Genomic DNA, 25072 nt, shown 5'->3' on the forward strand with positions numbered 1-25072 from the left:
TATTTGCACCTGGGTCAATAACCATGCGGTCACAATGGTTACAGTTCATTGACATCTAATGGAGGGTTTACATTTGACTAACGTAATCTCACAACATAAAGTCAGGGCTCTTGGAAAGTGGGGTACAGGAGGATACCAGATGTTTCTCTGGAAAAAAATGCTTACAATTAATGTATGGGAAGAGATTATTATAGCATTATTTTATCAGCATTAGTATAGAATTACTTTATTAGCCATGCAATAATTCAGTGCACCCTACTGACCCTGCAGTAAAACAGCAACATCATCTGAATAATATGAAAATCAGTTCAGAGATTAAGCTAAATTCAGATTAAAAACTTGATCAAAAGCTTTGTTTTCTAACCCATAGCTCTCTCTGTGGCTTCTAATATTTTAACATTCTTCCTTTAAAATGGAGATTTTACAATGTGGAAGCTCCTGAATAGTAGTGAATTCTTGCTGGAGATGAACCCTCTCAATGAATCTGAACTTAATGAATGGACTTTTCATTAAGAGACGTTGGTGAGGGCAATGCTATGACCTCAGCCAATGTCACCACAGAGTTTAGAGGGAAATGGCAAACACGGTTTAGTTCCCCTCTGAAATCAGTTTTCACTACAGAGAGCCCTGACTGACAGGACAAGATAGAAAGGCAATGTCTTAATCTTAGTGACTGTCAGCTCTCCTCAAGTCTTCTGTGCTCTCAAATTTTCCATAATAAAGCCTTATGCACAAAAATGCAGCATGATTAAATGTAGCTAACCAGAACTCTATTTTGCTTGTGTAGCATCATTACTGTGTTCACGGTGACAGCATAAACACAGAAACCCAGTGTCTTCTCCCATTTTCTTAACAAAAAGAAGTCTATGTCTATACTAATGTACACAGCACAGCTTTGAGAATAATGCTATCTGAGAAAATGTCACAGTGCTAATAATAATCCACCACATCATAAAGGCGGAGAAAAAAAAAGTTACTTGTAGTGCAGGGCACAGGGGTGGAGAGGCTGGAAGAAAAATTACATAGTAAAGCAGAACTCTGCTTTGCTTTGTTGTCCCCTGACATCATCTTCAGGAGCAACATGGCCAATGGTCATGCAATGCCTTTGCTTTTCAAGGTACTTGGGCAGAGCTCACACAGCATGCAAGGAAGTTCAGCATCTCCAGACAAGGCTTGGCTTGCCAAAAACAGAATATAATTTTAGCTTTCCACAAACTACTTCTGTCTTCTGACTTAAAGACTTTGCTCATCTAGGCCTTTGGAAAGTGTGTGCAGAGCCTGTTTCACACTGTTAATGAAGTAGATAAAGGCAGTGATGAACTAGAGCTGACACCACAGACTACCCCAACATTTCTGCTCCCTGCTAAACCTCCACTTCTTTCAATTCATCTTTACAAAAAAATCCTGAAGATTAATAAATTCTGATCTGACTTTAAGACGTGGGCCATAAGAATGAATCTATGCTGAAAAATCATCCATGTGGAGCAAAGTGGAGAACATAAAGCACACAGTTTTGGTCCCTCTCCCACAGTCACCTTCCCCTTTTACAGCTGCTTAGTGGAAAAACTAGCCAAATCCACTCCATCTCCTCAAACCTTCCTGTATTTCGTTTCCTTCTGATGTCGTGGGAGAGGAAAACTCAGTTTCTGTTGCTAGAGTCAGACCCTCAGTGAACAAAGAATTAGCCACTGAACCAAAACAATAGAAAGGAGGACTTCACTAAATCAAGGAGACTGAAACAGATGCTCCCATCCTGAATAGAGGGCACATGCAAAATCTCTGATAGGTAGTTATAGGTACTACTTAGTTCACAAAAGATGAGCAATACCATCAGGATAATTCCCCTCAATCATGGTCTGACTGAAGGGAAACATTCTGCTTACATCTCACATAATTTTAATACCTTTTTGCACAGGAAGAAAAAGATCACAATTCATTGAACCAAATGCAGTAAAATAACCTCTTCTTCCCTCGATTTGAATAGCATTTTATTGCAGCATATTGCCACTCCAAATGAAGTTACCGTCTCTTCTCTGGGTTTTTTCCAACAGTTCATAAGAGGAGGTGAATAAAAATGAATCTCTGTTATTCCCATACAGATAATTTCTCAGTAAGAAATTAAAAGTCCATGTGGTCTTTTGGCACAGGACTCCTCAGTTCTAAGCTGTAGTCTACAACCTATTGATCTTTACTCCAGTATTGATAACAGCTAGTAGCAGCAAACAAATAAAATGCTTCCAAAGCTTCCTAAAGATAGCCAGAAATTCAGCACTGAGTGCTCACAGCTGTGGAGGAGTAGGTGACCAGTTTTCCACCAGGTGAATAGACTTAGTCTGCCACTGGAGGTTGAGACTCGAGAGGAGCAGCTTATTTCTCTGTTTTGCAGTAAAATCTGTATGCAAGTACAGCAGTCTTGACTCTAGCCTGACAGAAGGCATTGAACAGACTGCTCCTAAGCTTCATTACTTTATTTTTTTGACCATTCATAGCCACATTTATTTCTGTAGCTAGCATACAGTGCTTCTGAGGCCAGGAAGCCAGACACAGGATTTTTCACTTGAGTGTAATCCCCATCTTAATTGTGCCACTTACTGCGATAGCACCTCAGAGTGTCAGAAGTGTAAGGCAGATCTTAATATTGTAGTCTGCTTCTACATGATGCTTTTTCTTCCTGTCCTCTGATCCTTTGAAAACCAAAGGAAAACACTGCATTCGCTGCTTTATTTCTCTCAGGTTTTGAAAATATTTTTTGTTATTTTGCTCCACACGCAATCACAATTTTTTAACCTGAATAGTATGAAGATGAAAGTAAGGTGAACTCTAAATAACAGCAAGTTACCCTGATTCAAGGTAAGGGACATTTGAAATAAAGTAGATACAGTTTGCAGCTTGAATTATTAGGTAGATGACCCACATTCATTCTTGGAGTGTCACTGGTTAAATACTATTTACAAAATTAATCTAGAAAAAGTGTAACAGTTATAAAGGTATCTAGAGGGAAAAAAAACAACAAAACTGGGCTGGAAGAGAACAAGCTCCTCAACAGGGCCTTTGATCAGGGCAGACTGGAGGAGTGGGAAGCTGCAGGAAAGGTCAGTACACACACACACAGAGCTGGTCAGGTTGGCAAGTACCCACATACTGTGTCTTCATTCTTTTCTCATAGTACTCACTTTCTACAATGCAAAGTGAATTTTACACTGAGCTTACTGATTTGTGATTTATGCTATTAAAAATGGAATTATGTCAATTCCATGAGGTGCATATGTACATTATTTCCTTCACAGCAGCTTGACTTCTGAAAAAGTCACTGTCCTTTCCAAAGCAAGCATTCTACACAGAAGCCTCCTTTTTGCACCAAAGAGCAAGACTTACTCTTTTGATGGCTGGGTTTATAATTTTTTCCGCAAGCCAGACGATGTTGATATATCAATTTTTTTTTCTTGTTTTTTGGCAATCAAACTACATTTCTTCATACTGAAATGGGGAAAAGCAGATACTTTCCTTACAGTGAAAGAAAAGAAAGTACCTCTGGGCACAATGGGGACGTGTCTGTGAACATGTCTTTCTCTTGTCACGGAAAGTAAAAAGCCCAAGTTGATGATTGTTGGGACCGGGTACCTCCAGGCACAAAGAAACAAACTTATTTCTTCTCCTATGGTCTAAATCACAATCAGACACTAAGGCATGGTATATTTATGTCTTGATCACAAAAATGTGCTATACTGAAACTGCAAAATACTGTCTGGAGTGGATCCAGCAGGGAGCATGGGAGGAAGGCAGCAAGGGACTTATCTTGAGTAAATCACGTTGTTTCTATAGTTAGCCTCTCAACATCTGCTCTTGGAAAGTACTGGAAGCAGGACAGGCACTTATTTACCCCATTGATTCTACACAAGTCTGGCAGCCAGTAAGGATTTTTTCCTCCATTCCAGACACTTACACAAATAGAAATATCAGATTGGAACAACGTTTCTAAAAAACAAAACAAAACCAAAAACACTTTGTAAATTTTAAATGCAAAATATAACTTCCATATCAAAATTAAGTGACTCGACATGTTAAAACGAAAAAATTCTTTCAAAAAGACAACTCTATCTCTGAAAGTGCCTGCCCCACCCTTGGGGCAACCAGCCCCTCGGTCACCTCACCTGTTCCTGGCAGAAGGCGTTGTACCCCTGTGAGCTTGCCTGTCCCCTCTGCCTCTGCTTTCCAATAGTACCACTCATACACCCTTGGGGTTTCTGACAGTGCTTCTTATAACTTTTCCTCCTAGAAACTAGAGAAAAGTACATTTTTTTCTTGATGAGCCTTTTCTTTTATTGGTTTGTGGCCCCTATAAAAAAAAAACGGAAATAGATGTTTGTATTGCAAAGCTGGGCCTCTGTGGGCAGGCCTGGGACATGTCAGTCTCCCTGGCAGGCTGGAGCTGGAAACACAGCCTGTACAAAGCACTCTAACCAAAAAACTTGTGGTTTCAGCACTTTATTAATTTGATATAAAGTCCCACCAACCCATTAATTAAAGATCATAGGGACCAGAAGTTAACCCTGATTGTCCAAGTCCATGTTTGTACATATGCCTGTTGCCCCAGCAAAAACAGGCCTTTTCCTTCATCTAGCTAAACTGGCTTTTACTTTTATTTACTGATCAGATTACAGGTCAGGCCGCAACTCTGTTTTGTTTATGTTAACTTACTAATTATACTTTATATCTACTTCATAGTTGAGGTCGAGTGTGATGAAACATAGTTCTGCCTCCTTGTTCTCCAAACTTTCTCCATCCCTGGGCCCCCCCATCTGCCACCACAGCCAGATCCTGCAGAGGCTTTAGCACGCATGAGGTGCAGCTATATGTGGCATGGCTGAAGGCCGAGGGTGGGAAGGTATGGGAGGGCAGGAGTGGCAGGGAACCAGTGCCTCTGTGTCAAGGAGGGCAGGTCTTTGTGCAGCCTCCGGGAGCGAGCCTGGCCCTGGTGTGCAACAGCCAGGGACTGCCCAGACTGCTACTCAGTGGCAGATGAAGGAAAGCTGAGAAAGAATATGGCAACTCCAAGCACAGCAAGGCATAGCACAAAGAGAATGGTAATTTTAACGAGAGTTGCAAGAGAAGGAAAGCCAACAACTGCACTGGGTTTGCTATGCATGCATACATAGGCCAGGAGAAAAATTTCCTTAACTTAAAGGAACTTTGAAATACTGGCTGGGGAAGACAGTTACCTAATCGCTTCGTCATACTGTCTTCACTACAGATGCTGCAGAGGAAGTTAAGCAACAAAAACTAATAACTCTGCATTGCAACTTTTGCAACACCTGTGTAACTTTCAGCCAGCACAAGAAGCTGCATGTCACCAGTATACATTTTTATGTGAACAAACACTATGAGCAACCACAGGGCTTGCAATAAAAATGGAGATATATTAAACTCTCCATGTCACAGCAGAAAGGAGTTCTATGCTTAAAACGTCAGGTGTTTGCAACTTCCATTTAAATTAAGTTTTTCCAGAGGAGAATTTGGCCATGGTAAATGCAACCTCATTGCATCCTGATTGCAGAGATGGATTGTCTGTAAGTAATCTCTAAAAGGTTCTGTACTCCTTTATGTCTATTTATAATTATTTTTTCAGTCAATTGCATTAGGTATCTCCTATTTTCCAGGCCATGAGCACTCATGAAGTATAACTGCATTGTTGCCTCTAGGCAGAATCTCATCCATCATCAATAGTTACTTATAAACTCACTATTAAGTCAACTGGAGTATAATCCCAGATATGCAGACTCTTCCCAAACATATATGGCAGTATTGATGTTTTCACACTGCCTAAGCTTAACTCTGGCAGGTGAAGGTGCTCCAAACCTGCACCCTCCTTCCTATGATCAGGGACCAGATGTGCACTCTGACAGCCTAGCTGGTGGGAATTTATTTCTTTAAAGGCAGGAAAAAAGGTGGAGATCTGAACCAAGCTCTGTTAAATCAATGGAAAGACTCCTGCTGGTTTCCAGATGAAGCACAGATTAGTCCTTCCCAGCTAAACAGATTAGTTCACCCTAATAAGTCTTGACAGTTGCCCAGGCTCTGTGGATTACTATGTATAGCCAGCAATGCTTATACAACATAGGTATGATAGGCAGGCATGGAGCACATACAGAAGATTAATACTAAGTCCCTAAGGTAGAAGCATCACAGCACAAGCCATTATCAACAGCAGGGAGAAGGGCCGTGTTTATCAGCCAATGTACAGCAATCAGAAAGTATCACCAGACACAGAATTTACAGTAAGACTTTTCTGGAAACTATTCACCATGGAGGTCTTGGTGTACAAGCTTATGAATTCGACTTGGGCTGTTTCTGTGTTCTCACACTGGAAATAACTGGTGATGGCAACTCGTGAGCACCTGGAGGTATAGACTGAGCTTGCAGATGTCTCCCCAGAATGTGAGTAATGGCACAAAAACAGAACTCTTGTCTATCGTTATAGTGAGCAGTACCCATTATATGCATTTGCAGAATAGCTAAGAGAACAAATTAAGCACTTGTTTTTGAGTGCACAGACAAGAGAACATGCAGTCCCTTCCTTTCTAGAGTGATTTTAACAATTGTTGCTTTTCTAAGCACCTACAGGGTCTGAATAAAATGTTAACTCAGTAATGTTCTTCCCAACATCAAGAATGTTTCTCTACTTGATTTTCAATTACTGGGTCAGTAACCTAAGAGTTTACAGGGGGGTATTTTCTGGGTTTTTTACTGATGCTGTGGTAAAAATCTGAAATGTAAACCATACAAGGAAAGATACAATCATGTCAAGAAATCAGCCCCCTTTGTACCAGACTACATTAATCTCCCTGCAAAACGCTGAACAGGAGAGTTTGGAGATGTATTTCTTGTAAGGTGATATATTAATGAAGATCTTAGGTTATCTGTTGACCACCAAACTAAGTTATCACACTGACATTTTTACACAGCATACAAAAAGCACTCCTTTTCCATGAAACAAAAGTGCAAAGCCCCACACATGCAGGAACAGCTCACCTAAGAGTGGGAGATGTAATTGTGTTTGTGCCTGCATATTTGTTCAACTTGCTAACTGGAGAACAGGGGGTTTGTAGCTCTGGCAGGATGACCAATTAATTAAAGTTTGTACTTCCTAGACTCTGGAAAGCCATTGGGTGATCTGTCCAAGTGTTGTCTGACACATCTAAACCTTCCACTGAGTGCTACATGAGCACTGTTTCTGAAGAACCCAGTCCCTAAATTTCCCTTTGGCAGTTCTTCCTCAGCATGCCTGGCAGGTCACTGTAACCCATTGCAGAGCACTAACTTCTGGAAGTTTGCACTGCCAGCAGTGGCAAACAAAAGAATCCAAAGCACACCCAGACCCCCAGCCTGAGGTTCTTTGGCACAACTACCAAAGCAAACTTGCTGTGGGAGTAAAACAGCAAGACTCCCCTTCAATACAGTCTGTGTGCTTCAGTTTCCTGTAGTGCAGAGAAGCAGAGGGATGCTGTACTTTGCAGCCATCTAAGGATCTTAAAGGGCTCTCAGTGCATTCATGCTGCTTTTCTCTAAAATCAATTGCTTTTATAATAGCACTTGTCTAGGCCTAAGAAGCCAAGCTCTATCCCAAGAGTTCTCAATTTGCCAGGCAAATATCATAGTTTTAATGGAAATTAGAATTTGCCTTTAGCTATTTACTGGCTACATTAGCAACCAGAATTCAATATTTATGAAGATATATCAATACTCTTGAAATATCACGCTGACATTTTCTCTGGAAACACACTCTTTGCCACTCCAGGCAGCTATTTCAAAATCAATATGTCCCTGGAAGACAAGTGGCTTTTCTTATCGCTCCACAATTATCAAACAATAAATATTTTGCACAAAATTGCACATTCACAGAACTAGACAATTTTCTTGGGAGAAAACTTTAACTGAGATTATTTCATTTGATTCTGACCCCAGACTCCAGCAGCAATGACATCATCTAGCAGAATAAATACTGGCAGAAGTCTCCAGCAGAGCAAAACCCATCATGGTGCCCAGCACCGAATGTCCATGTGCTATCAGAGAAGGAGCACTGGTACTTGGGGAGAACTAGACAGTCAGGGATTACAGGCTTAGGAACACTGGCCTAGGGCTGACAGGGAAAAGAGCAGCAAGCAGATGCTGCACGCACAGTGCACCCCTCTCAGCTGTCACTCCTAGAGCCCTTTGTCTTACAGTGATTCTGTGCCAATTACTGCTACATAGACACAGGGACTGACACTAACCAGAGCAGTCCCAGGTGTTTCTTACAGGAGCCAAGCAGGCAGCCTGGCCAGACACTCCAGAACTTCTCCACAGAGCCCAGTTTCAAATTTAACCTGCTTTCCAATAGTGCAAGCTCATTACCCACTGCTTCTTCCTTACAGCATAGCCATGGAAGGATAGTGTGATTTACAGCTCCTGTTTCCAATTAGGTTAATCTTCTCCCCAAATCTCTAATTATTTCATTTAATTTTGTATTGGGGAAAAAGGTGAATCGAGTCCCAAAATGATATATCACAGCACTAGTTTGCTGAGTAGCTTGCTGAGATTTATTGGCATGGGGTTAAAAGAGCCCGCTGGTAGCAACTCCTCTCTCTCTTTGTGTCTAGTTCAGCTCTAAATTCTAAATCAGCAGTCAAAGGAAATGTCATTGCCTGGCACATCATTGCAAATGGACTGAGGGGTGTCTCTGATCAGCTGCTGCAACATCCTGTTTTCAGACTTTATTTTACAGCACAGAAGCCTGAATTACCCTGAGCTCTTTCACACAGTTTTAATGGCACTTTGTCAGAGCACTCTCTGTGTGTCCTCTCAGAAAATAAATGTCACCTACTCAGTGAAACATTACAAAGATGATTCCAAAGTACACACTTTCAGGAACACTGCGATCAGCCTCAAAACAACAGTGACATGGGCTGCTAAAGTAATCAGTGCAGCACAGGGACCAATCTAACACCCCAAAAATTCAGTGAGAGCCTCCCTGTAGCATGCAGTGGAAGGAGAAGCAAAGTCTTATATGTATGTTTTTGCTTAACATTTTAAAATCAGTGAGCGTTAATCAGTAGCTCAGAAGTCCATATTGATGGATACTGAGGTACCAGACTATGTAAAATAAGATCATTAAGTGGCAATGAATGTTGTCACTTGTTATCATTTATCAGTTATATGACTGATTTTTAATTACTTAATGAGTGTCCAACATTCATTTGCTATCATATTCTAAGATTCCTTCCAAAAACTGTAGAATTTCCAGCAAAATTCAGAATCAGAATAAAACCAACTGACTCCAGGAACTCAACAGGAACAAGAACACCAGGTAGGCTATAGGAACCAGGACTAATACACTGGGCTTCCTTTAATACCCATTTCTTAAGGTAGTAATACTATTACATGCAAATCAGCCAAATGAATGCTTAACTTCAGACAGCTATGTGTTAGAGAAGAAAGATCCCTTCCTCTGAGTACTTTTGGGATGTAAAAATAATCACAAATTCCTTTTTTTTTTAAAGTATCACTTCATTTGTTGAATACAACCACATTTTAAAGGCCAGATGTCTGCACCTGTACACATACGTAGGTAACTGGAGCCTAGATGACTTCTTAGTACCTGTAAAAAGGTTTCTCTTAAACAAGTTGTCTGGAAAATGCTGACCATCCTTCCCATAAATATTGACTTTAATGACTTATTTTGGTTTAATTCTTACACAAAACAAAAAAACAAATAGAAAAACAGTAATAAATCATGAAGATTTTAGATGACAAGAACTGTATTCTACATTTAAGAAAAAATTTTGTAACAAGCAAACAGTATCCACCCCACTAGAGTCAGGAAATCTTGTGTTCCCTCAGGGCTTTTTTTTTTTTCTTTTTTTTCTTTTTTTTTTTTTTTTGAGGGCAACATCTCCATGCATTTCTTCATTTCTTTATACAAATACACTTCCTATATAATATTTTCTCCTGTGCTGTGTATCAGTGCTAAACAGGCAATGAGGAAGGAGACAGAAGACTCAGGCACTGCCCCAAAGTCTACCTTGTCTATGGGACAGAGCGCAGATCACTCACCATCACACAACAAATGAGTCATCAGACCCACCACTGCAGCTTCAGCTTTTCCAGTTGTTCTCAGGGTCACTCAGCTTCCATGCTACGGGTTAGAAGAGCAGCCTAGATGGCATCATACGGGCAGTCAAAAAGAATCATCCTTCTTCCTAGGGGAATTCCTCTTTCCAGTATTAGCACAAATAACCACGAATACCTGCAAAAAACCCCCCCAGATACTACTGTGAGAACAGATGCAATCATTCCTTTTAGTCTGAAACACCCTGAAAGGAGAGGGCTGATGGAAAGATTGGCCAGCAAAGCTTGAAAACAGTAGACATCTATTGAAAAGGAAGATGTGGAAGGTTTTGCCGAGGCACATATATTATGATTGTGATCACATTGTGCCAAAGCTTCCACCCCTGCTCTCCCCTAACTTAGAGTGAGCTGGAAGGCCTGCAACCAGAAACAAAGTCTTTACAGGAATTGTGTCCAAGGAAGGTGGGGGTTTGGCTAAGCACACCTGCTTCATTGCATTTCTAGATCATTAATTTATTTGCTCATAGCTCTCACTTTCAGACTCGCTGCACATAGCAGTTTTGGCTTCCATACTTTCTTTTATCATTTACTGGCTCATCAGAGACAGTCACAGATTGAGAAACCTGAGTGGAAAGCATGTCTTCATAACAAGCTGTGACACTGAACTTGGAAACTCACTGGCTAAATGGCTTGACAAAAGGGGATTTTGTGTCATTGCTGCATGTGCCACAGAAAAAGGATGCCAAGAGCTACAGTCCTGCTCCTCACTCTCATTGAAGACAGTGAACCTCAACTTAGCTGACTCCAACAGCATTTCCAGGGCTGTGGTGTTTGTGACCAAAGAGACAGCTGGCAATGGTAAGTAGCAAAGTAATTTCCCAGAAAAATGATTCAATATAACCAAAACTGATCTAGCTAAAAGTACTGGTGCCTCTTCACTCTCTGCAGAGGAATTTTTCATCTTACTGATGAAACACATTCACTCTTCAGTTCTGTTATTTCTTAGTTCAAAGACATTCAAGCAATGCTTTTGGGATTCCCCTCGCTTTCACTAACAGGTGAAACTTTGCCTAAAAGTTTAGTTGCTCAGTCTGTTAAAAGCAGATCATTCCCAGGTGTGTTTTTCAAACTATTTTTGGTGCAGTTGAAGAATCTCAGTGGAGGGAAGATGCTAAGTGGTATCAGAAAAAACTTTCTTGATAATAAAACCAGCCCATGCAATTAAAAAAGGGCTGGTGTAAAGGGCTTCTTCAGCCCTCCCTTAGTAAGCAGAAGAGTGTTTTTGCACTGCCAGATAAGTCTGATTTCTCAATGCAAACAACAACAATTACACTGAAAACACTTGCCATTTCAGCCAGTTTTCTTAGAGTCGTTACACAGGTAGCTCTCACCACTGCTATCACACACCTCTAAGCACTTGCCTAAAAGAGGCAGAGTCTGTCCTTGGATACCTATGAGTGGAGTTAAAAAACAAGATTTAAATATTGGTTTTGGCAAAGGGTCATAAGAAGATCTGTGTGGTAAATATTTTCAACGATAGCAATACATGTTTCTTTCTCGGCACCAATAGCACAGACTAGACATTGTTAAGGGCCACCGAGGGGGATCACAGCACTGCAACTACCAGCTATAACACACAGTTATACCAAATATTCAATAGACTTGTTAATTAATTAACTAGCTAAAACAGTAAAACACGTATCTTCTACCAGTAGGACTTTCTCCTCAAAGCTTGTAAAACACTGTTGGCCTCATCATGAGGGTTCCAGACCATTCTTAAATGCAGTGGTTGAGGACAATGACAACACAATTATCAGTGCTTACCTCCTCCAGCAGGCCTCTGCTTCCAGCTCGTGGAAAGCCGCACGTTCTCAGTTGGGGTAACCACTGCGAACACTGTCACTTCAGTCTGAGAAACTCTTTATGGAGGCCAAGTGCTGGACTTTCGGCCTCTCCCTTCCCTTCAGGCACAGGCTGTCCTCAGCAAACTCTTAGAAGTGTCACTATTTATCTAAAGTTCCTCAGGTAATTTATAAGGTAGTAAAGCAGTATTATCAATACACAGGGTTAAGCTAATATTTTCAGAAGTATTGACTAATTCCACATGTCTGGTTCAGACCTTTAGACCCCAACCCAGAGAAATCAGTCTCACCATTTTTATATACACTATTTGATTTTCACAAGACTGTAAGTGCCTATTAGGAGCGTGCATATTTGAGCGGATCTGGATAATAAAGCCCGGTATGGTGGCCCATATCTCCAACCAAAACAGTTCTCCTTTAATACTTTACCTATGCTCTTTTAGAGTCATCGCCTAAGGCCTTCAGCAAATTTTGCCAGGTTTACAGAGCAGATCATACAAACAAACCCTAGACAACTGTATTCATCTCACTGAAGTTTTTTCAGACTGTGTGCTTGTTTCCCAATACTACATATGAAACTCTAGGGTAAGGTATTGCCACATACTGAAATAAATGGTTTTGTAATCCTATTAGGGCTTTTTGGATTGGTGAGCAATGCTGAAGGAACAGCACCTGTAGCACCCACTGACTGGCTGAGGATTGAAGACTTCCACTCAGTGCTGGATGTTAGTCTGCTGGGATCGATTGAAGTCACGCTCAAGCTTCTGCCACTTCTGAAAAAAGCTGAGGGAAGAATAGTCAATCTAATCAATGCCAAAGGCCTCATGGCTTTTGTAGGGGGTGGCTACAGTCTGTCCAAATGGGGCATGGAAGCTTTCTCTGACACCTTACGGTGAGTAGCTAGAAATACATGAATGAATCCAAGAACAGATTCCAGATGTGCTGAGGAAGGGTGACTGTATGTTTGCCCCTCGATTTCTGTCTGGAAATCTTGCATAAAGGGAGAAAGTAGGATGTCACTTGTTTAGGATTTCAGACTCCAGTACTATGAACAGACCCACCAGGAAACGGTACTGGGAAAAACTTTCATATTCTGGACAAATGGCTAGTACGCAGCTTTAGGCATGTGAATCCAGTGCATACACGAAAGTAAATCAATAGTATAGCCCATTCAGACACCCAGAGTTTCCTGGGCAAGTGCTACTTGCCCATTTACAATCCATTTTATTTTGTTGTAATGCTCCACAACAATCTGAACTGGGTGAATCCAGGCAGCAACCACAGTACCAAAAGTACTCATAACTTTAGAAAATTAAGCTGAGCACCCTTCACTGAAGCCGGTTGTGTTATACTATCTTGAGATGGCTATGGCCTAGCCTAGCAAGTCAAGTCTTCACAAGAACTAGGAAAGTTGGTTGCAAACCACTATGAATGCTTACATAAATAAAGTATATGCCCCAAGGAAATATAATATAAACTAGTGGCTAATGTGCACATGGTCCATTCCTTTGCACGCTTTGGAACGTAGCTGCCTGGGTCTCTTGAGCTGCCCAGAAAGAGAAAGAGGTCATTTTCAATCTAAAGCAGTTGCACTGCAAATCAGAATTACATAGAGGAAACCACAGTACCAGAAAACACACCAACCTTTATTGCACTAACATTTAATCACTTAACCATAGCCATTTAACCATACAGTGGAGACTAAAGTTCTAACCAAATTGAAAATTTTTGCTCGCTTTTTCCCAGACACTTTAATAATTTGTTCCTTCTGGAAGCTGAAAAGATGCAACAGTATTTAAGGTAGTCAAGTTTTAGTTTGATAATACATGGCTAAGATGCAGCTAGCTACTACATCCTTTGCATCAGTGCAACATAAACTACACAGAAAGCTGTAAATCTACCTGACACTGCTTTTTTTCCCCTCAGCATTAATTGCCTGCTGCACTTTTACAGGACACATACACTGCTATGAAGCTAATTGCTGCGATGAAGTTAAAATTCTACTGACATTTGAAGATAAGAATCAAAGTCTCAAATAATCATTTATGTGACAAACTTTCAACTTACTGATGTTTAATGTTATGCCATCATTGCGTGGTCAGGAATGGTTATCGTTGGGTTTTTTTCTTGTAGGATAGAGATGCAGCATTTTGGAGTGAAAGTAAGCATTGTTGAGCATGGTTTCTTTAGAAGAGGAGTTGTTAATTCAGATGTCATTGAGAAAACCCTCTTCAGACTTTGGAATGGACTGAATCCCGAGATCAGGGACTCCTATGGAGAAAGATACTTTGTTGAATGTAAGTAGAAAAAGGATTGTATGAAAGCTCGGGGGGGGGGGGGGCGGGGCAGGTATTATCAACATATATAAATACCTGAAGCACAGCCAGGCTCCTTCCCATGGTACCCAGAGACAGGACCCAAGGCAATGGGCACACACAGAAAAACACTGGATGTTCCTGCTGAACATCAGGAAACATATTTTTACTGTGAGGGTGACTAAGCACTGGCACAGGTTGCCCAGAGAAGCTGTGGGGTCTCTATCCTTGGAGAAAAGCTCTGGACACAGTCCTGGGCAACCTGGTCTAGGTGACCCAGCTTAAGCAGCAGTTGTTGGACCAGAGCTCCCTTCCAACCACAATCCATCTGCATTTCTGTGAACATCTGCTGGACTTCAATTACTGTTCATTAAGAACCCATTGCTGAATGTTCTATACTATATGTATGTTAGATGAGGCCTGTGCTATTAGTTCCCATACAAGATTGATGAGATGTGATGTCATTATACCATCCTTACTTCGTTCCTCCATACTTAGACGTCACATGCCTAGGGGGAATTAATTGCTTTGACCATATGCTAAGTTTATGGCTTTCTGATATCTGAAAAGTTGTGCTGTGTCACACTGCACTTACTGTAGGGAGTATCTGGCTCACAATATCATCCAGAGAGGTTTCTGTTTACTGGTCTCTTGGGTGTTCTGCAGCCTTTCTGGACTCTACTCTGCTATAGCTGTGCTGCTCTCAGTTCTAGAGTCAGTAGTTTACAGTAAGCCTGAAACTGTAGCTAAACCTTTGAATGCAAAGAATCCTCTCACAGAGAAAGTTGCACATAAATACTTTCAGGCTTATTTTCTTCTTCACAGATACAAAAGCTCAAAGATCATCAGTGAAAAGACTGTGTGATTTTGATATTTCTAAGGTCATAAAATGCATGGAACATGCCCTGATAGCAAAGTACCCCAGGACACGATATGGAGCTGGATGGGATGCAAAGTTCTTCTGGCTGTTTCTCTCCTACGCCCCAAGCTGTTTATCTGACTTGCTGCTGTGTATGACATTTCCAGCTCCAGCAGCTAGTGGGAAATCAGTTCATGGAGTTCTAATTAACATTTAGTATTACACCAGTATCAGGTCTGCAGAAATAAATATTAATCCTGTCAAAACCAGACATCCTCTTCTTTACCAGATACTACACTGCTTAAATTCCTTTCAGAAGACACTTTCTCCACCCCTCAACCCCTCCTTACCTGGAATTTCTGAGTTTGCAGATAGTCTTGTAAATCCAGCATGTTTTTGAAGGTCATTTTTAATGCTCAGAAATTATACCTCTGTAGAATCTGCATTCATAAAATATTCAGCTACAAAGCTAGTTAATACTACTCACTGAATAAATAAAAAAAAAATTTAAAAAGCAAAATGAAATCACTTAAAGAATCAGTTTTTCAAGTGGAATTCATCAACATATAAGCTGGTAGTGAACTTGAAATAAAACAGCAGCCTTTCAGAGCATATATTTTATACATGTACCTCACAGAAGATATTCGGTCAGGCTTACTCATCTATTTCATGGGCAGTTTTGCTCAGGGTCATATTCAGGAGTTGCTAAACTTCACAAGCTTCTGAACACAAGACATGAAATCAAATAATAACAAAGCCCAACTATTGCAACTTATTCCAAAAATTACAATTGCAGTATTTGACCACATCTAATCATCTGACTATTCAGCTGCGTAGAGATAAAACACAAGCTATTTTACAGATACACAATTACAGGGGAAATCAAAAGTACATTGTACTCTGGCTACTATGCAAATAGAGTATCCAAATTTATATTTTCCCTAATATTAATATAGTTTATGATTAAGATATTAAAAATAATATGCATTCACATTTCTTTCATCCTCAGTGTGCTTTGTAAGTTAAAAGGATGATCATTTCATTCATTAGATGAAACAGGTGCTACAGCGTATGCTCTAGCAAATTAGTTCAACTGTACAAAGAGTGTGTTCAGAACAGCAAAATGTTTGTTGAGGTTACTGTGCCTCTTGTACACTATTTGTATCTGTTAAGCTGTTGGCCAGAGGCTCACAAACTGGTGTTCCTAGAGATATTAAATTGAAGGGGTAAAGGTTTTATTTGCTGAACAGCTGGGCTGCTGATTAATCATTAATGTGCAATTCAATTAAGCTTACGAAAATACCATGTGCGGGTCAGAACTCTAAGAAAAGGGAGTGTCATCACTCCATGTGTGAGAGCGGGGGTGTGTGTACATGGGCAAGAAAGGGATAGAATGTAAAAAAACTTTAGCAACCTTTAAGTACTACATTGAGGTTCTATTCTCTGGCAAATGGCTTCAAGAATAAATTTCATTATAAATACCTGAGAAGCGACAGTTCTCTCTATCTGGCCTAACAGCTGTAAAGAGAATGTACATGAAAAAACTTAATGGTATCATTTATCAGCCCTATAATGCAGAAACAGATAATGCTCAATACTCTAAAAATCAGCTGCCTTTGAAACAGAAAGAGGCCGGAATTCTAGAATCCAAGCAGAGACTGTCCTCTTAAGGGAAAAAGAATACAAGTGAAAAACAAAGTTAGGAATAGAATCTAAAGCTTTTGTTGAACAAAATACGAAAAAATAAATTTTACATAATCAAAAGGGTACAATGTGGTATGCTACTGAGAGGAAGAGGCCCAGTTGAAGCTTCACTGGAATATATATAGGAATCCTTCACTATCTACACATTAAACAATCAAATCTACATACTATGTATTTATACAATATGCCACAGATGGTTTTCTTCTACATCTGAAAAGTTAAAATTACTGGGGGAGGAGGGGAGAGGGGAAGTATCTCTGATACATGGCTGACATATTCCAAAACTGGTTCCACATCTTTCTGGTACCAAAGACTATTTACAAAACTAATGCTACTCTTACCTGTGGCATGCAACTGGAGGTAAGTCTTGTGGAAATATTAGCCCTGCCTTCTCTCTTTAAAAAACATTGTGAACTCTTTCCTTAAGAACAGCAACCTACCTTTCAAAGAAATCCTTTGTCATAGCCTTACAGATGTGTATGCTGTGTCCCAGGTCCAAAGGAAATTTCTACATTAAAGCACTCAGATAGGAAAGTTAATTGAACAAAAGTTTTAATCGCTTTTGTCCATACTAGCTTGATAGTCAGTCTCTTACAATCAATAATAAGAGTTTCCTGTTTCAAGTGCTAGTTAATTTAATGTGTGTAATGGGGAAGCTTTCACACTTACAATGATATGACGTCAGTGATGTTATGTCAAGAACTTTAGACAGTTGTGTGAAGCAGTAAGCACTATTCTTATTTGACTTTAGATAAAGCACTGTCAGTTTCATCTCAGAGTGCACTGAAGTCTCCACAACTGAAAAAAGTACATAGAGCCTTGACACAAATTATGGAATAAGGATGTGATAAAATAATACATTTATTAGATTTATTCAGCAGCATCATTTTCCAGTTGTCTTTTCTAATCAAAGTACATTACAAAGTAATTATAAACATTCTAATTAGAAATAATACACATTTCGAGAACTCAGATATAAAACAATCAAATAGCAGAAGTCTTAATGATTATAACTTTAGGAATCTTTAAATTATATGAGTAGCTAGCCAGGAATACTGAATAACATGTTCCTGCAGTGGTACTCCATTTCCTCAAATGGTTCATGTTGTGGAAACCACCTTGGCTAATTAATAGAAAAGCTAATAAGATGTACAGGATATTCTGATGGAAGGTTATATAAATAACCAGGTAACTACAAAGACTGCATTAGTAGAAATTGTTTCCCTTTCTATTAATGTCCACTTCAGGAAATAAATAGTCAATAAAATTAAATTTTCACATTAAAAAACCTGAATAATTGCTTAAATGAACCAATACTTTTTGTATTTTTTATTTGGAAATAAGCTGTTCCAGAAATCTAGCTACTTCATTTCATAGTACAAATTACTTCCAGAGACTCCAGCCAACAACAGAGCTATTCCATTGATGAGCAAGAGAAAATCTCATTAAATTAAGTACTTCTGGTACTTAATTTAATCTAAATATATCAGATCTTTTTAAAAACACTATTAATGGAATGTTGTTAATAAGGATCTAGAGGAAAAGTATGTGTCTTATGGATTGAGAAGAGAGCATTTTATCTCAGGCAGTTAAAATATTGTGAGAACAACATTTTGCACAGGTAACTATTCAGCATAATGATGCTGCATTGACTCTTCCATCTTTTGTTTAACACAAGATAAACAGAGACACCCACTTGTACATACAGTAGTATATAAAATAGGTGGTAAAGATGCCCAGAGCACCAGTAGAAGTTTTAAAAGGTATTCTTGTATACTATAAAGAACCTGTGAATCAGTAATGTTCCTATATTCACCTTGTTTGGTTCTTTTTTAGTTTCAGCTTTTAGTTAATGAATTTATCTCTAAAAAGCTGACCAATTCCATACAGATTTCTACTAGCAACACCACCAAACAAGATAATCTTTCAAAAATTTACAAATGTACAATATATTTATAACATTGCTTTCAGACAGCTTCAGTGCAAAGATATACATATAGTACATCACGATAATTGTTCATAAAAATAGAAATTGGCATTTGTCAAAAAACAAGGCATAGTTTCAACATACATCTCCAGCCATTGGCTAAGAGATGTATATATTTTTATAAAGCATTTGAATGTGAACCTAACTCCTCTGTTTATAAAAAATATATGTGCAAATGGATGTGTCTAATTTTCCCTAAATCATTTACCTAGTTATACTACAGAGTCCTCTTTAACAAGATTGGCGGTGTCTTTAAATGTATCCTCTGTTGCTGTATAAGCTAATGGTTGGTCTCTCTTCAGAGTAATCTTGGATGGCAGCGAAGGAGAAGGGGTAGGAACATTTTCCGTGTCTTGTTGCTGTTCCTTTTCCATCTAGAACAATAAACATAAACATAACATTAACATAACCAAGTTAACATTCTAATGCATAAAACATCCAACCTTTCAGAAATGTTAAATAAATATCCAAGTATTTTGCTAAAGTCAAGTGTCATGGTATAAGTTATTTCTACAAATCACCACCTATAACAAAATTAAATGTTAATTTCACTTCAGATGGTACAGCTGAGTAAATATGCTACTACAAACTTATTCCACACACTGGGACACCTATTTTAATGCTTAATGTCAGGAATAGCTTGATATGTCTATATGCACATATATATGTAGAAAACATCGGCACTACTACTGTTTGTAAATAGTTACAATTCATTAGTGTTGGGGAAATGAATCCTTGGCTTCCTGAATGCTTTCTCACCTTGTTCAAGCATTAGAAACCTAAATTTTTCACAAAAATCAGCTAGTTTAATCACATGACTGTGGGACTGAGTTTCTTTAGACACTTAGGCCATCTGGAAGGCCAAAAGTGAAAAGGGCTAGAATTACTTGCTCAAGTCAGCAGAACTCCAAACCTTCATATCCAAGCCAGGGGAGAATTCCACCAGCACACATACCACCTGCTGGCACACCATCTTAAATGAACTGTGTCACTCAGCTGTATGGATGAAAAAAATAGGGCTGGCATGGGAACAGGGCTGCAGTATGCAGAGCTATTGAATTTTTGTGCAGTGCTGAAGCCAGGACTGAGAGGGCAGAAATAAGACACTTCAGCGTCTTAGTAGTAGCCTCCCACTTGTGCTGGGTCACTGAGCTGTGCCAGAATGCACCAGGAAGCTGAAACCAGCACCAGCAAGCTGAAACCAGCACCTGAGATGTCAGAGCACGAGCAGGCCACAGTGCTTGGGCAGGCAATGCAGCTGCACTGCCTGAGCTGGATCCCTGCTGAACACCTCATTCTGCATGAGGCTTTGTAACTTTTCTCAAAACCACTTCAGTCCTACCTTGACCTACCTGGAATTTCTGTGCTGCCTCAGCAGCAGAATCTACTCATACTCTGTAGCCTATGAAAGCAAGAAAAAAGTCCAGCGGTATGTGAGCTGAAAAATAGAATTATACAATATTAAGCAATACCTCTGCATATATCGGGTTTTCAAAATTAGTGTTTTGTTTCATTCTTCTCTTGAAGAAACTCCATTTTGATTCCTGAAACATAAAAATTATTAGAACTTTACCGATTGTTCTCAAGTTCTCTGGAAACTGACATCACTGTTGTCGGATTTCACTTGCACTGAAAGCTAACTCCGTGATTTCAGCTGGATGTTCTTACATTACCATATTGTAACTCTAAGCATGGAACTCAACTTTCTTCTCTGATAGATAACCGGTCACGGTTATTTTACCTAAAGCAGTATTCATAAGTCTGAGCCAGAAGGCAATAAAAGTGACTAAAATAATTCATGGAAGCCTATAATTCCAGACAAATAGGTTAAAGAGGAAAAAACTGCCTTGAAAAAAACACAAGAGAAATTACTGAGGGACATGAAACTACAAGTTCACAGAGCTGTCATTTCAAAACTTAGCAGAGATGCTTTTTAGTGCACAATGTGTGAAAGTAGTCCTGTAAACAAGCCATCATCAGCTCATTCAGATGGATTTTAAGACATAAAAATGTATCTTTCATGAATCAAGAACAATCTCAACGAGGCGATACTTTGATCTTGACTGTTAAAGTGTCCTGCAAGAACACATAGAACAAGTATCTTAAAAGTTCTTGCTAGTAGTTTTAAATATGAATACAATTACAAATAAATGTGAAAAAAAATTACAACAGTACACTGACTAAATGTCTTATTTCAATTTACCATGCATACAAAAAACCCCTGGGTTTCAGTCTTTTAAACCAAAATGTAATTTTTCTTGAGTTTTCTTTTCATATCTTACAGGGAAGAAAAAAGAAAAAACCCACACACTCTGCTGCTTTTATCAAGGTATAGTTCACTAGGCATTTACAAATAACTGTTAGAAGTCCAAAGTAAAGCCTTAGTTATAATATTTTCTGCTGGGTAACAATGACAATTTACAGCAGTTATATTAGAATTTTCAGACTACTATCTGCCCTCAAAATGAAATATAACAGTGAAAGGAAGCTCTCTGTTCCAATCTATTAACTTCAAAATAACTGGGTAGGCCAGGAAGAAGAGGGGGTTTAATCCAAACAGATCCTTACTGTGTGCCCTAGGCAATTCTGTGCTTGCACTGCTTTTCTCGTATCAAACTGTTACTGGCCAGCTCTTGTAAACACAGTCCAGTTAGTTGGACTTGATGCAGATTGTGTGTCAGCCCCATGGCATTATTTAAAGACAACTGGAACTATACTGCAGCTTCCCTAACAATTCAATTTCCCTGATTTGGAGTGCAAAACAAACAAGGGAGCTTTAGAGTATTTTTATGTCCTACCCGAGGTACATCTGTACCCTGAGGGGGTTCCTTCGGACTAGCAGATATCACAGAGGCATACACAGGGTTTTCAAAATTTTCATTTTCTTCACTACCAACTGCTGCTACCTGTAGGAGAAGGAGGAAAATCAACATTCTTCAAAGAAGAAAAGAAGGTCATAAGGAAAATGAAAGGTGAAAGTCAAGCCTAAGTTTGTCTTACATGTGTTGGCCGAACGACTGTAACTGCACTGGCTCTGCTGGCTCCACCATCTCTGGTTGCATACATTGGATTTTCAAATGTGATCGGCTGTTTCCCTGACTCCACTGCAAAGTTTTCATTCTATGAAGGAAAAGAAACCACAGAATAACAACTGTAGTGCAACAAACGCCTCCGTACTCTTAGGAATTAATTTATAGTCCAATTCTTCATCTCAGTGAACAATGCCTGTTTAATTCAACATAGGCTTAGACAAAATCTAGCATATGTTAAATCATAACATTAGTTCACCATCCATTATTCTACTCACTGACTTAGCAGCCTAGACCATTGATTATTCTGATATTAACCCATTTCCTAGCTCGACAAAAAAAGCCTCACATTTCAATAATTGACTCTAAGTATTTTATGATGAGGAAAGATGATTCTCACAAATCACACCTTCAACAAGGGAGAGATACCAAAGCATAATCCCAACATAAATATTTCATTTTAGAAACCTCAAAATTACATACAAATTAATAAGCACTATCTGACATATAAAAGAATGGGATCCATTCATTTTGTCCAAGCAGGGAGATTGCTATAGTTTTTAAGACAAAGTAGTAAGTGCATCCCCTTAGATATAGCATACGAGTTATGTCAAAAATAAAACGTTTCACAGTTTTTAGCATATCTCTTATTATAAAACAATACTTTGCCCATGTATAAAGACCACTGTTTGGATAGCAGTTGCTTTACACATGGTGTGAAACCCTGAGCGGCAGCTACGGTGCTTGCAGCAGGTGGGCAAAGGTGCCAAGTTAAGTATTTCTTAAGAAAATATTTAGTGCAACATAAGGATAGCCACCCAGGGGTGGCTTAAACCTACATCATTTTTACAAACCGTTGTTTCATGCCATAAGGATTCATGCTTTGTGCTGTCAGAGTATAGCTCTTTACCACACGGCGAACTTGTCAGCTCCCTCAAATTAGCGTAACTTGACTACGAATAGCCACACTGAAAAACATACCTCTAACGTCTACTCATGCATATGCGATGTTAAAATTTTAGAAGGCACATCCCACAGTTCTTTGCTGCCATAAACTAAACCCTCTGAATTCTTTCCCAGTGAACTATATCATTTTTTTGTTTATATTCTGAACACACGGGGAGAATTAACATCACTTAAGTAGAAATACCCTGTATCCAGACCTGTTATTAGCAACATATACACTGCATCAGTTGGACTTCAGTATGTCATTATTAGGTCAGAAAATGGAAAGTACCATGAAGTTTTTCATGCATGAAAAAGACTTGAGGTAATATTCAAGCCTAAAGCTATTTTCCTAGTATTTACTGAAATGTTCATATGGTTGTTTCATTACACAAGCTGCTTAGTTTTAACAAAGGGTGTGTTTCTTCATCTAGAAGATGATCATATACATTATTATGAGTTTAATCTTCACTAGATGTTTAATTTCATATTATTTACAGGCAGTTAAGTCTGTAATTTATCTTTAAATTCCAAAGTTTAGGGAGTTGCCAGTGTAGACTTTGCAGCAAATGTGTATTATTCAAACATACCTGTGATCTATTTGCTGTAAGTAAAAATATATTATATTTTACTTCTTGTGGTAAATGGGTGTATTTTTACAGTACAGGAAACACAAGGGTGTGCTGTATCTCAGATGTGCATAACAAAATATGGATGAAGTAGAGTTATACTTTATGATGTCCCCAAAATTATTAAACATGATTTGTTTAAACTTGTGAAAATAAGGAACTGTCCAATTTATAATTTGTACTGCAAAGTAGTGTACGTTGTGGTTAGGCCTGAGTTTTACATCTGAAGTTTCTAACCTACAGCGTGGATTTGAAAACCACACTTTTTAATCTGTTGTATGCAACACAAATGCTCTCAAATAATTCCTTCTTAAGATATTTTATTTGCCTACTAATTCCCCATATATTCCATTAATATGTTTAAATAGGAAAGGGGGTTATCTACTTAATTTCTACCATATAAATCATGAGAAAAGTCATATCATTTTGAAGAACAGCCTACATTTGTCCTTGTCTTCAATTTACAAAAATCTATTTCAGGAAATTATCAGTTCAACATTCACTTCTTTTTCTAGAACATATTTATTATACCACTATCATTTTTACATAAAAGACTTTTCATGTCATTTTTAGCTGACAGAGGAAAGAACATAATCTAAAAAAATTATTTCAGAACTAAACCTTACCATTTGCATTGCTCTGTCTATAGCAGAGTCTCCTCCAAAGCCAGACACTCCTATGTCCATACTCACATCTGCTCCAGATCGGAAAGTTACCCCATTGCCATTTTCAGTAGATTTTACAAGACTGCTTAAACTACCAAAAAAAAAAACCAAACACAACCCACAAAAACCAGATTATACACAAAGTGAACTCATAATACAGATTTTTCTAGTTGTTCTTGCATACTTATCACTTGGAATTTTTTCTGGGTATAGGCAAGCTAGTGAGGGCACCAGGAGTAGTATTCCTGCATTAGTACAACAGTTCTTTTAACCTAAGTTAAACTGCAGCTGAAATGGCATAACATTTGTGGACTTAATTCCAACATCTATGCTAAAGATGTTTATGCATGCAAATCATGAAGACAACTGCACAATACTGTTTTTTGTATAAGCAAATGTTCAATCTGCATATACATTTACAGTAATCACAAGTGCACATTAGACTTGCATGAGAAACTTTGGAAATGGGCTGATAGAACACTGTCAGGTTCAAAACAATAGGAGCAGTGAAAGACAACAATGAATAGCCAAATACAGAGCTTTCTGCACAGAAATCTGAGCATGCAATTCCCCAAAACCATGCAACTGCAAATCCACTGCAGAGTTAAACTTCGAGTTCATTTTATCAAATTTGCCTAACTTGAAGGAAGACAGAAGCATTGAAATAATCTTTCCATTTGTGTGTCCTCTTTGGAGCTGGCTTGTACTAAAACTCTTGTCTACAGCTGGTACACTGTGCACACACCTTACCAGTTGGCCCTGCAGGCATCAGCTGATGGAATTTTAGGAAACCTTAAATCTTAGCTATGATTCCTGTACATGGACAAGTCCCATATTTAGGGCAACAGTTAAGCTATAGCTTGAGTTAACTCTGCAGTAAAGGTACAAGTTAACAGTTTAAAGAGGGATTGAAAAATGGCAGCACTAAGGCATATTCATGGCAGAAATGAAAACTCTGAACCAAGCCTCACAG

The 25072-nt window shown here is 38.9% G+C and overlaps 3 protein-coding genes across 8 annotated transcripts in view; 1 reads left to right on the forward strand and 2 right to left on the reverse strand.

Moving 5' to 3' along the window:
- ABCB11 (ATP binding cassette subfamily B member 11) overlaps positions 1 to 12086 on the reverse strand; it is a 68365-nt gene extending 56279 nt beyond the window's left edge. The window contains exons 1-2 of the mRNA XM_037398867.1: positions 11929 to 12086; positions 10090 to 10282 (exon numbers count right to left, since the gene is read on the reverse strand). The gene's annotated coding sequence lies outside the window, so the exon portion shown is untranslated. The remainder of the gene's footprint in view (positions 1 to 10089; positions 10283 to 11928) is intronic.
- DHRS9 (dehydrogenase/reductase 9) lies at positions 26 to 18594 on the forward strand. Its single transcript, XM_037398882.1, has 5 exons — positions 26 to 6435; positions 10632 to 10962; positions 12600 to 12858; positions 14100 to 14263; positions 15107 to 18594. Exons 1-5 carry the CDS (start codon positions 6421 to 6423, stop codon positions 15355 to 15357), a joined length of 1020 nt encoding a protein of 339 aa, XP_037254779.1. The 5' UTR covers positions 26 to 6420; the 3' UTR covers positions 15358 to 18594.
- Positions 18595 to 18687: 93 nt separating this feature from the next.
- LRP2 (LDL receptor related protein 2) overlaps positions 18688 to 25072 on the reverse strand; it is a 128040-nt gene continuing 121655 nt past the window's right edge. For all 6 annotated transcript variants that reach the window (XM_037398860.1, XM_037398857.1, XM_037398863.1 and 3 more), the window contains 5 exons: positions 24061 to 24190; positions 21832 to 21951; positions 21630 to 21737; positions 20304 to 20375; positions 18688 to 19205 (listed from right to left, as the gene is read on the reverse strand). In XM_037398860.1, the coding sequence (XP_037254757.1) occupies positions 19044 to 19205; positions 20304 to 20375; positions 21630 to 21737; positions 21832 to 21951; positions 24061 to 24190 (592 nt within the window). In that variant the 3' untranslated portion in view covers positions 18688 to 19043. The remainder of the gene's footprint in view (positions 19206 to 20303; positions 20376 to 21629; positions 21738 to 21831; positions 21952 to 24060; positions 24191 to 25072) is intronic.

This window comes from Falco rusticolus, chromosome 8, assembly GCF_015220075.1.
Source record: "Falco rusticolus isolate bFalRus1 chromosome 8, bFalRus1.pri, whole genome shotgun sequence".
Lineage (NCBI taxonomy): Eukaryota > Metazoa > Chordata > Aves > Falconiformes > Falconidae > Falco > Falco rusticolus.

Excerpts from the sequence above, each read along its gene's own strand:
- DHRS9 (XM_037398882.1), top strand. Across the intron at positions 10,963-12,599 it reads CAAAGAGACAGCTGGCAATG|GGCTTTTTGGATTGGTGAGC; the intron begins GTAAGTAGCAAA and ends TAATCCTATTAG. Across the intron at positions 12,859-14,099 it reads GCTTTCTCTGACACCTTACG|GATAGAGATGCAGCATTTTG; the intron begins GTGAGTAGCTAG and ends TTTTTCTTGTAG.